This window comes from Schistocerca serialis, chromosome 7 (assembly GCF_023864345.2).
Source record: "Schistocerca serialis cubense isolate TAMUIC-IGC-003099 chromosome 7, iqSchSeri2.2, whole genome shotgun sequence".
In the NCBI taxonomy this organism is placed as follows: Eukaryota; Metazoa; Arthropoda; class Insecta; order Orthoptera; family Acrididae; genus Schistocerca; species Schistocerca serialis.
Genome location: NC_064644.1, coordinates 365,034,664 through 365,051,264, shown reverse-complemented (window position 1 = coordinate 365,051,264; position 16,601 = coordinate 365,034,664). Strand labels below are relative to the sequence as shown.

Below are 16,601 nucleotides of genomic sequence, written 5' to 3'. Positions count from 1 at the left end.
ATAGGTGTAACTACGTATCTCATGTTTCTATGTTGATAAGAAAATTCGCAGTTGCTGGTAGTCTACTTCCTAGTGTTGTTTCAGCAAAAAGATTTAATTTTACACATTTCCAAACACAGACAGCTCTTTAGAAAAATGGTGTAAAACGCTTCAGTAGTCGTTTGCTTTAATGGGGAGAGAAGAAGAAGTGGAGAATGTGTGTCATGATGGAAGACGACAGAATAAGAGCAGAACCAAGAAATTTACGAGAATATCTAGTATAGAACGTTTGTTGTTACCAGAAAAATTACGAATGATGTAGATAACAAGTAGAAGGTGAAATATTCTTCACGTATCCAGATTTGTAAATACATCAATCACGACATTTCTCTGACCGACGAATACCTCAGTCTAGAATGCTCGTCTCAATACATCTACTAATCACATGACACGGCTGTCAACTAATTAGAAGCAGGAACCACCAAGAGTGATAAGCCACCTGAAGAGAGCAAAATATTTTATTTCAAGCTACTATATAAACATTGATAATTATCTTAAATCAAGTCGTCGAATGAATAATAAAGTTGTTGACCTAATTAGATGCAAATTTCAGCTACAGTTTTTCACTATTGAGCAACAAGGCTATTTTTGTTCTTCACTTGAAAGGGGTGGAGAGCACATCATACAATTCATTTACACACTTTGTGAGCAGTGCATGTTATTTGACACATTCGTCTTTGCGAGCATGTCGTCATAGATCAGAATATCGTACGTCATGAATCACATATATTAATATTTTGAAAATTACAAGTGTCTGATATTACTTTGTCCGAAATATCGACTTCATGATTCAAATGGATGATTATTTGATATGTCTAAAATAAATTTTAAGGTCTTGTTTAAGCCTACTACTTTCCCTTCGTTGACCGATCACAATCGCTATTCAGAGCTGAATAATATACATATATAAGCTCCAAAAATCGACACTGTTAATAAGGACCGAAAAGCTACAGCCACCGATTCTAATACATTCTACAGTAATTTTTTTATAAAGTAATAGTTTGTGAGGTACTACGCCGTGACTGTACTTGAACACTGGCATTCGGCTACTCCGTTGTTATTTAACCTTTCTGATTATTTCGCCAGCCGGTGCAGTAATTTGCAAAATGAATTTAATTATAAAGTCGCATAATAATTCTCACCGTGAAATAGCGTTGTGTCAATAGCGACAAACACAAGCGGAAACTATGCTACAGAATATTAACAAAATAAAGGTAATATTTAACACCAAACTGGCTACAACAACGAGAAGAGGAGCGTAATTTCACGAGTGAGTTGTCTGTCTTATATACTGCATTTGTCGATGGTGAGAATAAACTGTTATTACTGTAAAAGTCACGTGTGACGAGTAGACAGGAGAGGCATACGCACATATTTTCTTGGATTTATCTTTCTTTGTGGCCTGGTCACAAAGAACATCAGTTATGGTGGAATAAAGAATCAGATAAAAATTATAACAAAAGGAATCGGACTTCGTTAGAAGTAGAGAAATGATGAAGATTGCTGGTATTAGTGTCGTGGTAAATGCCCAAATTAAAAAAAAAAATGAGAATGGTGGCCACAAAGTAATAAAAGGGCATGTTCACCCACCACCATTTTTGAACTACCCCATCGTGAAGATCGCCGCAGCTATCGGTATCCATTTCGCATAAATAATAACAACTGTCCAGGAGACTGTGTTATTAGGCTTCCTTAAATAATGATAAACTGTAAGATTTCGTTTTGACTTAAACTAGTAATTTTAAAAGTAAACTTCCATAAATAAGTACATGGTTTCAAATATGTCCACATTTTAAGGTTTAAAATATATGTCTACATTTTAAGACGAACTAGAACAGAACCGAAAACTACTACTGAAGCTAATAATTGAAAAGCATAATCATGTCATTGTCTCTGAGGGTCTATCAGTGCTCTTACTTATTTGGAAAATATTTTACATTTTGATTTATGCAGAAATATTGAAGAAATATCTCCACAGCTCTTATATTTCGATATATCGAAACTGCCCAGTGCCTTTAAGAAAAAAGCAAAATTCCTCGTTTTGGCCATTTGTGAAGCTGAGTCTGATTCAGCTATCTATAAGAAGTTCTTTATTTAAATTAGAATTTTTTATATGTCTGTTGTTTAGCCTTACACATGTTGCTGGTATGTCATAAGGAGCTTATTCTGAGAGGTGTATAACTATCTCTTGAACTCTCTTCGGTATTGTTACAAGCACTGGGAGGTTTGACTTAAAACAGACTGAGTTACTGAATTCCACAGGAATAGCACTTTCGGTGACATAGTAAAGAAGGGAGATGGTGTGTGTAGATATTTGTAGTTTTTCCCTACTGATATGTAAGTTCTGTAGGATTAACTTCTAGAGCATTCATTATGTTCTATGTTAATATAGATTTGCGAGATGTCTGTCAATCCATGATGGGGCAGAACCTGGAAAGCCTGAATGGAAAAATTGAAATGACTTATGATTTACAGTTTATTTTCAAAATCGGCAAGTCATTATTTTACTGGTTTGATTTGCTACAAACACCAAGATAGCGGACTAATTATACATTAAGATTATGCAATATTTGATGAAGATTAAACGTTTTCCGCAAAATAACCAACACCCAGACTGATAGTACTTTGGTAACAACTACTTGCAGGGTTAGTAACTAGACAGAGGGTCGGATTCATGAGATTCATTTCACTGTATCATCTTTATGATCACCTGCCAACGTTAAATTTTATAACATGTCAGGATTATATTTTTAGGTTATTTATTAATAAATGATATGGCTGAATGCAAGATATGACAGATAACGTAGTTGGCATTGTCGAGAATGTGATATGGTAAAATGACAATGAGGATATCTTGTAATAACTGCTCTCCAGTATACGACACATATGTGGAGGATCAATTGCTCTGGAAATAGTCCCAGTAAATAACAGAAAATATTCGTAACAAGTGACGCTTAGTGCTCCAAACAAAGCCCCGACTGTGCTGCAATGACAACGTTCTCTCTCACTGTTCTATCAACTCATTAATGATTTTAACACACCTTGCTCCTCTCAGAATTTTCCCTGTTCCTTTCGATTAATATGGTCTCTGGAATTTTTGCTACTTACTGATTAATTTAATGGTGAAAGATTTTGATTTTCACATTTATATCGACACATACATCAACACATACGTTACTTGGTAAGAAGAGTCAACATGTTAATACACTTTTAAGTACTGACGAGGTAATGCAAAGGTCGTAAAGTCACTACACTTTGTTCGATGCCCTGATTATTAAAACTAGGCAAGAACTTGAGGCGAAGTCATTATTGATCCAAATAATTCAGTTATTAGTAGGAGAAATTCTCCCAATTACGGCGTAATTGCTGGTGTACCATAATTTCATAATGTACTGTTGACTCAGTATTGATATATTACATCATCATTATCTGTGTGAAGGTAATTCATGTATCCTATTTCTGTATTTTCCTACATTGTAATGTATTGGTAACTGTGGCACAGATTCATTACGTTCTCTCTCTCTCTGCTATCACATTAATACATTAAGCCTGAAGCTGAGTATTTTTCCAAGAATCTGCGAGTATAACATTGGTTAATTGACAGCCATCGGAAATACGCTCACTACGCAAAACCCTTATGCGGTTTAAAATGTAGTTGGAGAGAATTGGTAGTGTTTGGAAACCAATAATATAAACATTGATAAAACAATAATAACAGAGTTAAGTTAAATTATTATGACAGTTGGGCTTGTAAAAGAAGAATAATGATTAAAATGCAGACTGAAAAAAAATGAATAAAATCTATTCTGAACGAGAGGAGCAGATTATTTCAAATAAAAATGTGTGGATTCTGATCTCATATTGCGACACGATTTGTCTCAAGCGTAGCCTTACAAGCAAAGCGCATATGTAAAATACTTCAGATATGAAGAAACTAGACGCTTTGGAATCGTTGCATTAGAGAAGATTGCTAAATAACTTGCTAGTTCGAGTAACTAATATGGAACAGAACCGTGACGTCGAGAAATGCGCCTCACGAGAAACACTTACTAAAGAAAGGAATAGATCGACAGGATACATTCCGAAGCAGCTGCAGTTAGGTAGTTTGATCACTGGGCAAAGCGAGAAGCGAAATCCTGTAAAGATCTCAAGTCTTTAAATAGTATGCACATTCAAATTGACGTAGACTGAAGTAATTATGGATAGATGAAGGCGCTGACAGAGGGTAGACTACCGAAGAGAGTTGTATCAAACCAGTCTTCTAACTGAAGGCTACACCAGTCTACCACGACACATGACTCGAACTTCTGTTACTAAATGATGGAAATTTTTGTGACATATATGTCACATTATAGGATGACTGTATCTTATTTCATACGCTACATCGATATGTACATCTTGTGCAGCAGTAGTTTAAACGACAGCATTTCCTGCCATTATTTTTGGTTTTCCATCTCAGTTATCAGTCTTCCAACTGGTTGATCGGCCGACCAAGAATTCCTCTCCTGCACTAACCTCTTCATTTCAGAGTACCAATTCCACCATACGTCTACAATTATTTGTTAGATACCTTCCAATCACTGACTTCCCCTGAAGCTTTTTCCATCTACATCTCCCTCTATTACCATGACGGATTTTTTCCAGATGTCTTGAGCAGGTCCTATCGCTCACACCCTTCTTCTAGTCAGTGTTTTCCATATATTCCTTTCTTCGCCGATTTTTCAGAGGACCTCATTCCTTATCTTACTAGTTCACCTAATTTTCAACGTTCTTGTGTCCCCTGCAGCTCAAATCTTTTGATTCCCTTCCGTTCCGATTCTCCCAATCGATAACTCACTACCATGAAATTATTGGCTCCAAACGTTCATTGTAAGATATAGCTTCGTCTACTTACAGCTTATGTTTGATATCAGTAGACTTCTCTGGCACACGAAATCCATCTTTTCCAGTGGTAGTTTGAACTCCTCCTTGTTTCTTCTGTCACGAGCTATTTTGCTTCCCAGGTAGCAGAATTTTAGCTTCGTCTTCTTCGTGATCGCTAGTTTTGATGTTATGTGTCTCACTATTAAAATTTTTTCCGCTTCTCAATATTTTTGTTTCTTTTCGGTTCATTCTCTATTAGTATACTGCACATACTAGACGGTTCATTCCATTCAATAGATCTTTTACTTTTCTTCACTTTCACTAAGGATAGCAATGTAATTAACAAATGTTATCGATGATATCCGTTCACCCTGAAATTTAATGCCACTCTTGGATCTGTTTTACAATCGTATTGACCAACTAGTATCCTTTGTTGTTGTTTCCTATTTTTCCAGTATTCCCTCATTTTCTCACCATGAAGTCTCTTCCTTTCTTCTGTCCATGTTGTTCCTGATTTTTTATTTCTTCTGCTTTGAAAGCGTTCCAAATTTAGTTTTTTTTATTTTTCAAACGGTTTCTTTCTGCTATTACTGATTCATTGATCTTGTTTCTTTCTAGATCTTTCCTTACTTCTGTAATCCATGCTATTGTCGATTTCTTCTTCCAGAAATATAGGATTATTTGTTTTGTTAGTCTATTTACGTCCATCCAGTAGAGGCGTCCGAAAAAGGTTAATCGTCGTTTGGCCATTACTTCGGGTTTTTCTCTATATTTTGTAGTTCTCCTTATTACTTCTTATTTTCCAACCATTTGCAGTTTTTATTGCACGCATTATTTTTCTAATAATCTTTCTTTCCAATACCTCTAGTCTGTGCATCTTATAGTTCCTCCTTTGGCATTCAGATCCGTATAAACATTCTGGTCGTACAACGTGGTGTAGTGTTGTAGTTTTTGCTTTTCTAGATGTACATTTCTTGTTGTAAATATTTTTGGTCAAACCATATGCCCTTTCAATTTTCTTAGTTCTTACATCTGTTGTATAGGCCCTCCACGATATTTAAATTTATTTACCCGCTATATTTTACCTGTTTCTGTTTATATGAATTTTGGTGAATTTTTTATATTTGCCATGAATTTTATTTTCTTTAACTGAAATTTTGAGACCAGTTCTGTTTGCTATTTTTTCCAGAAAGCTTATCTGAGTAACTGATTTTGTGAGACCTTATTTTTATTTCCGTTACTGCTTCTACGATGTATACATTGAACGAATGGGAGAAGGACTACATGACTGTCCTACACCATTTTTATCTGAGCACTTCGTTCTTGGTCTTCCAGTCTCATTGTTCCCTCACGGTTCTTCTTCATTTTTAATATTACCCGCTCCTTGCTTACTCCTGTTTTTCTCGGAATTTAAAACGTCTTGCACCGTTTCATATTGTAGAACGCTTTTCTAGGTCGGCAAATCCTGTTAGCATCCCTTAATTTATCTTCAGTCTTATTCACATCAAGCTCAACGTCAAAAGTGCCACTCTAAGGCCTTTGGCATCCCCAGATCTAAACTGGTTGTCCTTTAACGTATCCTCATTTTTCTTTTCCATTCTCCTGTCTACTATTCTTGTCAGCAGCTCGGTTGCATGAGCTGTTAAGCTGATTATGCTATAGTTTACGCACTTATCGGCCCCTGTTGCCGTCGGAATAGTGTGGATGACATTTTCCGAATGTCTTATGGTACGTCACCAGAACGATAGATTCTACACACCAACATGAATAGTCGTTTGGTTGGCGCTTCACCCAGTGACTTTAGAAATCCAGACTTAATGTCTTCTACCCCTTCTGGCTTATTTGATATAAATTCTACTAGAGGTCTTTTACTTTTTCCTCTTATACTGATTTCCCTATCTCTTCCACATCGACCGCAATTTATTCATCCACTGCAGAATGAAAGAATTCCTCCCTTTCACAGAGGGCTTGAGTGTACTCTTCCCACCAATCCGCTATCTCCTCTGCATGCAACAGCGGAATTCCCTTTGCAATATTAATGTTATCACCCTTAATTATAATTTCACTACCGTTTTTCTGAGTTATCTATATTTAGAGTCGATCGAGCCGACGAACATTTCTTTTTCGGTTCCCACACATCTTCCATGCAGCCATTTAGCCTTGGCTGCTCTAGGTGTCCTATTTATTTCATTCCTGAGTACCTTATATCGTTCTAAATGATGACTAACTGACAACCTCAGCTGCCGACAGGTGTTGTTGTTATACCTCGATGAGGACAGCTGAAAATGTGTGATCCGACCGGGACTCGAACCCGGGATCTCCTGCTTACATGGCAGACGCTCTATCCATCTGAGCCACCGAGGAGACAGACGAATAGCGCGACTGCAGGGACTTATCCCTTGCACGCCTCCCGCGAGACTCACATTCCCAACTGTCCACAATTCTACATATGTATTGTACCTTATAGACATCTGCCCACCCACTCATTACTCGCGCACGCTTTGGCGATTCCTGTAAGAGTTTGGGCAACCTGTGTGCATTCACACAGACGAAGGTCAATGGCTGGGTAGCCTTTAACTATAAATACGAAGACAGTAACTTCTGCTTAATGTCAGACGCTCTATCCATCTGAGCCACCGAGGACACAGATGAATAGCGCGACTGCAGGGACTTATCCCTTGCACGCCTCCCGTGAGACTCACATTCCCAACTGTCCACAATTCTACAAATGTATTGTACCTTATAGACAACAAGAAGTTACTGTTTTAGGGGCTGATTCCTACCCCGAGAGCAAGATAGTTAATGAAGTACTGTCCGCTCCTCTGTTCTCTTTGCCAAGGACGTTTTCAGTCCGAGATTGAGCTATTATGAGCGAAGTCTTTGGTCACCAAATAATTACGAATATGTAAATTAACAGTCCTCAATATCTTTTCGTTTTACTATGCGGGGTGTTTCTGGAAGAACAGTAAATATTATAGCACGTGGCAGAAATTACTAAGTCTAAAAAAGGCATTCTATATAGTACGTGTCAAATTTTTAATCCTTCAGGAGATACACCCGTTAGGAAGTAACCGAAACTCTTGACAGAATGTGTTAAGCAAAGGCAAGTGATTCATTTCAGTGTCGATTTTCATTAGATCTTCCTAAAATGTAAATACACTCTGATTCTCCTGTCAAAACCATGCGTAACATTTCTGAAGTCATCTTGACGATATCTGCAATCGCAGAAACGTTAATAAGTCGACCCAGTCGTTCTGTAGTATCACTGAAGGCAAAAACTCAATTGGGAGGTTGGAGACGTTAGTGGCCAAGAAGCATGACCATCTTCTGGGGAGTATCAGCTTCAGACGATGTGTCATTTGAATACTAGAACGAGCAGGGGCCGAGTTTTGTTGACATATTGTGGTTATCCCTATAGCGAAAGGAACCTGTTCAAATACTGTTGGAAGGTGGGTTACAAAACCTGAACTCAAATAGCGTATTAGAGTGCTCAGAACGTGTAAATATGTACGGCATGCTTTAATGAAATGAAAAGAAATATTGTATGCCTCGGGCCTCCCGACGAATAGTCCAGCCGCTTCGTGTAACTTTTTTTAGTTGACGCCAATTTGGTGGCTTGCATGTCACTTACGATGATATTATGATACAGTCAACACAACACCTAGTCCTCAAACAGAGAAAATCTCTGACCTAGCCGGTAATCGAACCCAGGCACTTTGCATGGCATATTGCAGTGCTGACCACTCTGCTTTAATGATATAGTAGGAACTGTCAGCAAATAACAAGCATAATCACTGTTGAATAATTCAGCTATGTAAACTCATGCACAGCCACACAATCAGATCTACAAAACGTAATTATTCTACTTCCTCTTCCCATCATTTCTCCACGTATCCACAGCGCTATTTCGGATGAGGCAGTGTTAGTAGTAGTGGTTGGTCAGATGGCCCTCATGACATCACCATTTCCATAAGGACAGATTTTCGGTTCATATGCCTATTTCTGGTGTTATCTCATGTCCAAGTGTGAGAAAGTTCTACAGATGTTTGCCTAGCTAGTATCTGAGAAGTCTCGTGGGTACCAGACAAGTATTTACCTAACCGAATATGGGAAATCGCCTAAAAACCACTTCCAGGCTATCAGGTACAAATGACCCTTCTTAATAAGCCAACGAGCGGCTTCTATCTGGGAACAGCACGCCTTCCTGTGTCCCGTAAACTAATTCCTTAACGTTCTTGGTCGTCTGTATAGATCAGCATTAAAGAAGAGGTGATACTCTATAAACTAATCCCTAGAAATAAAAAATTATTCCTTAGGTTAGAGGGTCTCGGGGAAACACAAAAAGGGCTTCAGGGTCAAAGGGTGCAGGTGCAGCACGGAGCCGGCCGCCTTGGCCGAGCGGTTCTAGGCGCTACAGTCCGGAACCACGTGACCGCTATGGTCGCAGGTTCGAATCCTGCCTCGGGCATGGATGTGTGTGATGTCCTTATGTCGCAGGTTCGAAGCCTGCCTCAGGCATGGATGTGTGTGATGTCCTTAGGTTAGTTAGATTTAAGTAGTTCTAAGTTCTAGGGGACTGATGACCTCAGCAGTTAAGTCCCACAGTGCTCAGAGCCATTTGAACCATTTTTTTGCAGCACAGAACCATCGATATAACAGTTTGAAACTGTCGTATGTGTGTCGGGAAAGTACCAGAAGCGGAAGCGCTAATAGAAAGCACTGATGCTCAAGTTGCTCCAGGCACTGATATCTGACTAAAGCCGAAGATACGTTCAGCCGAAATTTTTGCGCAGGATCTAATGGTGTTGAAAAGGAAACACAGTAGGCGGTGGTGTGTTCGTCATTGATAGAAACAGTTTATCTTGTAGCGAAACTGAAATAGGAGTAGCGTAGCTGGAGGTCATTGTTCGCAAACGGAGCGAAATAATAACTGGATTCATTTATCGACTTCCCAACTCAAATGATGCAATTGCTGAAAGTTTCAGAGAAAATGTTAGTCTAGTTTCAAGCACGCACCCAACTCAACAGTTATAGTTGATTGTTACTTTAACGCGATATGTTGGCGAAAATACACGTTTAAATCCAGAGGAAGGTAAAAAATATCGTCCAAAATTGTGCTAAACACATTCTCAGAAAATTCGAACAGTAAACGAGTGTGGAAACACGCTTGACCTCTTAGCAACAAATAATCCTTGGCTAATAACGAGCATCAAAACGGATACACGGATTAGAGAACACAGGGTTGTCGTAGCGAGACTGAATATTGTATAAGAAGCGTTCAAAAAGAAACGAGCCGGAGTCTGGAATGCACAGATCGGTGACAGGAGGGTAATATCGTAGTGTGTTTAACGAGGTGTGGTTCTGACCAGAGCGTGGAAGTTTACAGCACGTCGCTAGAGGGCACACGTACACGTCACGTGACTATACAGCGCTAGCAGCAGCATGCAGCAATCGTCCAACGCTGCCAGTCGCATTGCAAACAGGGACATGGGGGCGTCAACGGAAGAGCAGTGTCCTGCAGCACGAGACAACATTGAATGCTCAGCGTTACTTGCAAACCTAGACCACCCTTTGACAGGCGATCAAATCAAAACGACCAGGCAATCTCACCCATGGGGTCATTCTGCTCCACGACAATGTAAAGCCTCTTACGGCCGATACAGTGGCGGCACTCACGCAAAATTTAAAATGGGAGGTTCTCGGCCACCCTCCACACAGTCCGGACCTATCTCCCTGTGATTAGGCAATTTTTGGATCCCATAAAAAGGCTTTGAGGGCAAACGATTCACCTCGGAAGACGTGTGTGCGGAACAGGTTAGCATTGCAGCCCCGAGAATTTTATGAGACAGGCCTTCACCGCCTTGTGTCACAGTAGGACAAGTGACTCAAGAGGCAGGGTCAGTACCTCTAACACACAGGTACTGGTTTCTGTAAATATGCCTGCGGCTCGTTTCTTTTGAACGCCCCTTCTAACTCAAAATAATCGAAAAATAAACCTACTCAAAACAGCAGTTAACAATTCACTTGACTCCTTCCCAAGATACTATCTCCGCTCCTTCCAAGTTAACAGTGTACGGATAAGTGTAGACCAGATAAGGCTTAAATTCAAAACATAGTATCGACCGTAAATAATAGATTTATATTAAATAAAACAACAAACGACGGAGCTGCTCCACTAAAGTACACAAAACGAATCAGAATACTGTTGCAGAAACAACGAAAAAAGCTTTCGAAATTCAACCGAATGCAAAATCTTTAAGACTGGCGAACTTTTACAAAATCTACACATTTAGAGCGGATTTTAATGTGAAAAACTTACAGTTGTTTCCAGAACAAAACCTGGCAGAAAATCGAAAGGGATTCTGATCGTAAGTAAAGTATGCTAGCGGCAAACAAACTCAATGCCTTCTCTGCGTGATAGCAACGGAAATACTATCGATGACACTGCTGCTAAAACAAATAAACACAGCCTTCCGAAATTCCTTCACGAAAGAAGAAGACATAAATATTGCAGACTTTGAATGAAGAAAAAATGCCAACATAGGTGATTTACGAGTAGATATCCTCGAAGTAACGAAGCAACTTGAATCACTTAACAAGTCCAAGACTTCCGCTGGAGACTCTATACCAATTACGTTCCTTTCAGAATGGGCTGCTGCAATAGGTCTATACGTAACATTTATACAACCGGTAATTCGACGACAGATCCATACCCAAACACTTGAAAGTTGCACTGATCACACCAATATTCAAGAATGGCAGTGGGAATAATCAATTCAATTACAGGCCCATACCATTTACGTCGATATGCAGCATGATTTTAGAACATATATTCTGAATTATCTGGAAGAGAACGATCTATTTACAGACAGTCAATGAGTATTTACGAAACATCGTTCTTGTTAAACACAATTATCTGTTTACCTACAAGAAATGTTGCGTGTATTTTCGCCACGGTCGCAGGTTCGAATCCTGCCTCGGGCATGGATGAGTGTGATGTCCTTAGTGCTCAGAGCCATTTGAACCATTTTTTTAAAAAAATTGATTCCGTATTTCTAGATTTTGAGAAAGCTTTTGACTCAGTAACTCTCAAGCGGCTTGTAGTCAAATGGCGTGCTTATGGAATTTCGTCTCAGTTGTGTGACTGGATTTGCGATTTCCTCTCAGGCAGGTCACAGTTAGTAGTAATTGACGGAAAATCATGGAGTGAAACAGAAGTGATTTCTGGCGTTTCCCAAGACAGTGTTACAAGACTTCTGCTGTTCATTATTTACATAAAAGGTTTAGCAGACAATTTGAACGGCCGATGTAGGTGGTTTGCGGATGATACTGTCGTTTATCGTCTAGCAAAGTCATTAGAAGATAAAAAATTGGAAAACCATTTATAAAAGATATCTGTATGGTGCGAAAGTTGCCAGTTGACCCTAGCAATGAAAAATGTGAGGTCATTCATGTGAGTGCTAAACGGAATCCGCAGTTACACATTAAATAGGTCAAATCTAAAGGTTCTAAGTTCTACTACATACCTAGAAATTGTCTTACATTGGAAAGAAGGCATAGAAAATGTTGTGGGGAAGGCAGAACACTTAGAAAATGCTAAATGTCTACAAAAGGGAGTGCCTACACTACGCTTGGCCGTCCTTTTTTGGAGTACGGCTGCGAGGTTTGGGATCCATAAAAGATAGGATTAACGAAGTCCAAAGAAGGTCAGCAAGTTTTGTACTATCGACGAATAGGAGAGAATGTCAAGGACATGATACAAGATTTGGTGTGGACATCATTAAAACAAAGGCGTTTTCATTGAAACTGAATCTTCTCACGAAATTTCAGTCACCAACTTTCTCCTGCGGATGGGAAAATATTTTGTTGACGCCGACCTGCATAGGGAGAAACGATCATCATGATAAAATAAGGGAACTCAGAGCTCATGCAGAAATATATTGGTGTTTGTTTCTGCCACACGCTACTCAAAATTGGGGTAATACAGAATTATTGTGAAGGTGGCTCGTTAAACCCTCTGCCTGGCATTTAGAGTGATTTGCAGAGCATCGATGATGATTCAGGTGTAGATGTAACCAGCTGTAGCCCTGTAACCAAGAAAACTTGGACACACATTACACTGCATATTTTTTGAGCATAAGTCTACAATACAGATTTCTAAAATATTTTCTATTTGTCTTCAAATACCCTGTAAGTTTATCATATCTTAATGTCCGACTTGTTTACATTGTAGTGAGGAGACGAGACGAGAGTTGCGACATAAATACTCTGAACCTGGCAGTACAGCAAGAAGAGGCTCAGTGTAGTTCCATACAAATGGTTCAAATGGCTCTGAGCACTATGGGACTTAACTTCTGAGGTCATCAGTCCCCTAGAACGGAGAACTAATGAAGCCTAACTAACCTAAGGACATCACACACATCCATGCCTGAGGCAGGATTCGAACCTGCTACCGGAGCGGTCACGAGGTTCCTGACTGTAGCGCCTAGAACCGCTCGAGCACTCCGGCCGGCGTACTTCCGTACAATTTAACTGTAACTTTGTCCTGAAATTGAGTGACAAGTCTCATCTATGCTGTAAGTGCAAATCATAAGTGTAAATACGTATTAATGATTTGTAGCAACAACATGGACGATAACCCTGACACCAGTCCGTTCATGGGCTTGTGAAGATAGCCACTATCAGAAACACAACTTAATTAAAGTAATTTCTCAGGCGATGTAATTGCATCTTGGGTTGCCGAGTGTTCCGGCTCCCACGATATTTCGGTAACGTAGCTTGTTACCTTCATCAGGTGCGACCTGAGACTACTCCTCGAGTGGATCTGGTCAAGTATTCATGCCTCTGGCCTTCCCCTTCATAATTAAATCTTTGTGGTCAAAGCAAACGCAATTTATCTATGATGTCGCAGCAGAGGCAGTAGTATTTACCCCGTTCATGGATTCAAATCTTAGTTCACAATTTGTGGCCCAGGAGTAATTTTTTCCAATCTCCACTCACCTCCATAAATCAACTGCCTTTGTTTCTCTTCCCCACTAGTCTGCAAGGGAAACGGAAACGAGAATAAAGTATAATGACGAACTCGCTGCGGCGTGCAGGCCCGGGTCCGCTGCACTGCACTTCGTGCCCATCGCGCGCCGAGCTGGACGTGGCTGCGGGACTGTGCGTGTCGTGCCTGGACGCGCAGTACTACGAGCCGCTGACGCAGCGCTGCCTGCGCTGCCACGCGACGTGCCGGACGTGCTCGGGTCCCGGCGCCGGCGGCTGCACGTCGTGCGCGTCGCCGCTGCGCCTGCAGCCCGCTACCGGCCGCTGCGTGCCCTGCTGCGCCAGAGAGCCGCGCGCTGACTGCTGCCCCTGCGACAACCGAACAGGTAGGCCACCAGCGACACTGAACGTCTGCCCGATGTGAGGGGCAGTCGTTCAGTTGTAACGATTCGCACGCAAAATATAGTTACATAATTAATTTTGTGTTTGTGTGACAGTATACGTCTGCTGTCATGATACACAGTGAAATCCCTGCACTGCATACCGTAGCATGATGCTGGAGGAGCCTAGAGGAGATAAACACAGGCTGCAGCCTACTGACAAAGTAGGGTATCATGAGGTAGCTTTTTTTTTTTGCATTTAATGTGGAATGCACCCTCAACGATCCACTCCGAGTTGGTGGAAGTATACAGTACCAATGCCCCATCATATAACGCAGTGCTTAGGTGTCGAGGGCATCCACTGCGGTCAGAAAAGTCTGAAATCTACTAATCTTCTGTGGATAAGCAAGGGATGTTGAATCCGTAGTGCTGGAAGATTGTTGTATGACAATCAATTTAATTGCGATAAAAATGAAAAATCGGTAAAATACGAGATATCAACAACTTACATGACATTCTGAACATTAACGCGCATCCTTAAGAAGGAAGCATAAGGAATTTATATCAATACAGACTCACACAGGAATTGCAAATGGTTGAAATTAAGTACAATATTGCCGGAGATCGAGAAAGATCAAAAACAACAATGTTGAAATTAGTTAACGAAGTACAATCGAAAATCAATGTAGCAATCGCTACAAGGAGTCTGAAAATATGGAATGCAGAAGTTGCTAACAATATTATAGGTAAACAAAAAATTCATAACACTTGTTTACAAATGTGAAAAAATGAAGCCTGGAATATAAATATACGTATAAACAAAATAGAAATAAAACAAAAAAATGTGATAAAAAGATACCATGGTGAATCCTGCGAAAGATTCGTTGCTAATGCTGAACGTGACATTCACAGAAGACGGAATAGAGAGGTTAATCTTATGAAGCATTTGAATAAAACGGAGAAACATACCGCATACATTAATGTAATAAAAGAAAATCAATGGATACACATTTACAGAAATTTATGGTATGATAGTGCTACTAATGATGCACTTGCAGACTAGGGGTAGCGTCTTTGACTAATAATCAAAATGTCCTGGGTTCGGAAAACGCCACTGCTTAAATTTCGATTAATAATCAGCATTGGCAGCTGAAGACTTTTGGCGTAAGAAATCACCCTCATTCTGCCAACGGCGACGTCAATGTAGAGAGAGGAGTGGACAGAAGTCCAGGACACTCTCTTGTCATTGATGTGGGAAACTGCCGTTGACGGAGGAAGAATCAGCAATGAGCAATAGTTTGACGTTGTAGAAGTCAATGTGAACTACTGCCTTAAAGAAACGTAACGTGTATCCACAGGATATGTGGCCTGTAATTGAAACAGTGTTATGATAATCTCTCCATGGGCAAATTACTCTGGAATAGTACCCCAATCGAATCTCGGGGGGGGGGGGGGCGAGCAGCAAACGATGGGAGGAGGGGCTACCATGAAGAAAAAGATTATATAACCAACGAAAGGATAACATTCAAACATTCTACGAGTCAGGGAATGGAATGTCAGAAGCTCGAACGTTGTAGGGAAGCTAGAAAATCCGAAAGGCTTGATCTAGATGTAAGAAGACTCAGTGAAGTGAAGTGGAAAGAAGAGAAGAATTTTTGGTTAGATGAGTGTAGGGTAACATCAATAGCAGAAGAAAAAGGAATAACGGCAGTAGGATACGTCATGAACGGTAAGGTAGGGCAGACAGTGTGTTACTGTGAGAACTTCAGTTATGGGCTGCTCTTATCAGAATCGACACCAAACCACCACCGACAACGATAATTCAGGTACACATGCCGACATCGCTAGCTGCAGATGAAGAGATTGAGAACGTATATGAGGATATTCCGTGGGTAATGTAGCACATAAAGATTACAGGAGAATATGGGGTAGGGACAAGGGATTAGAGATGAGACATGGTAATAGGGTTCTGTAACAAATTCCAGATAGTAATAGCGATTCTCTGTTCAAGAATGACAAGAGAAAGAAGTATACTTGGAAAAGGATGGCTGATAGAGGAAAACTTCCGTTAGAAGGATGTGATGGGAATTACTATGTAAAATGGAGAGGAGAGAGCATATAGGTGGAAAGAGTAGATTGAAGGACTCTATCAGGGGCAAGATTTGTCTGATGTGATAGATGAAAAAACAGGAGCTGATTTAGAAGCGATAGGCGTTCAGTTCAAAAATGGTTCAAGTGGCTCCGAGCACTATGGGACTTAACATCTATGGTCATCAGTCCCCTAGAACTTAGAACTACTTAAACCTAACTAACCTAAGGACAGCACACAAC

General features: G+C 40.1%; 1 protein-coding gene across 1 annotated transcript in view; it reads left to right on the top strand.

Annotated features, from left to right (window-relative positions):
• The window catches only part of LOC126413092 (furin-like protease 2), a 714,734-nt gene that overhangs the window by 673,505 nt on the left and 24,628 nt on the right, over positions 1-16,601 (top strand). The window contains exon 20 of the mRNA XM_050082987.1: positions 14,001-14,276. Within this exon, the coding sequence (XP_049938944.1) occupies positions 14,001-14,276 (276 nt within the window). The remainder of the gene's footprint in view (positions 1-14,000; positions 14,277-16,601) is intronic.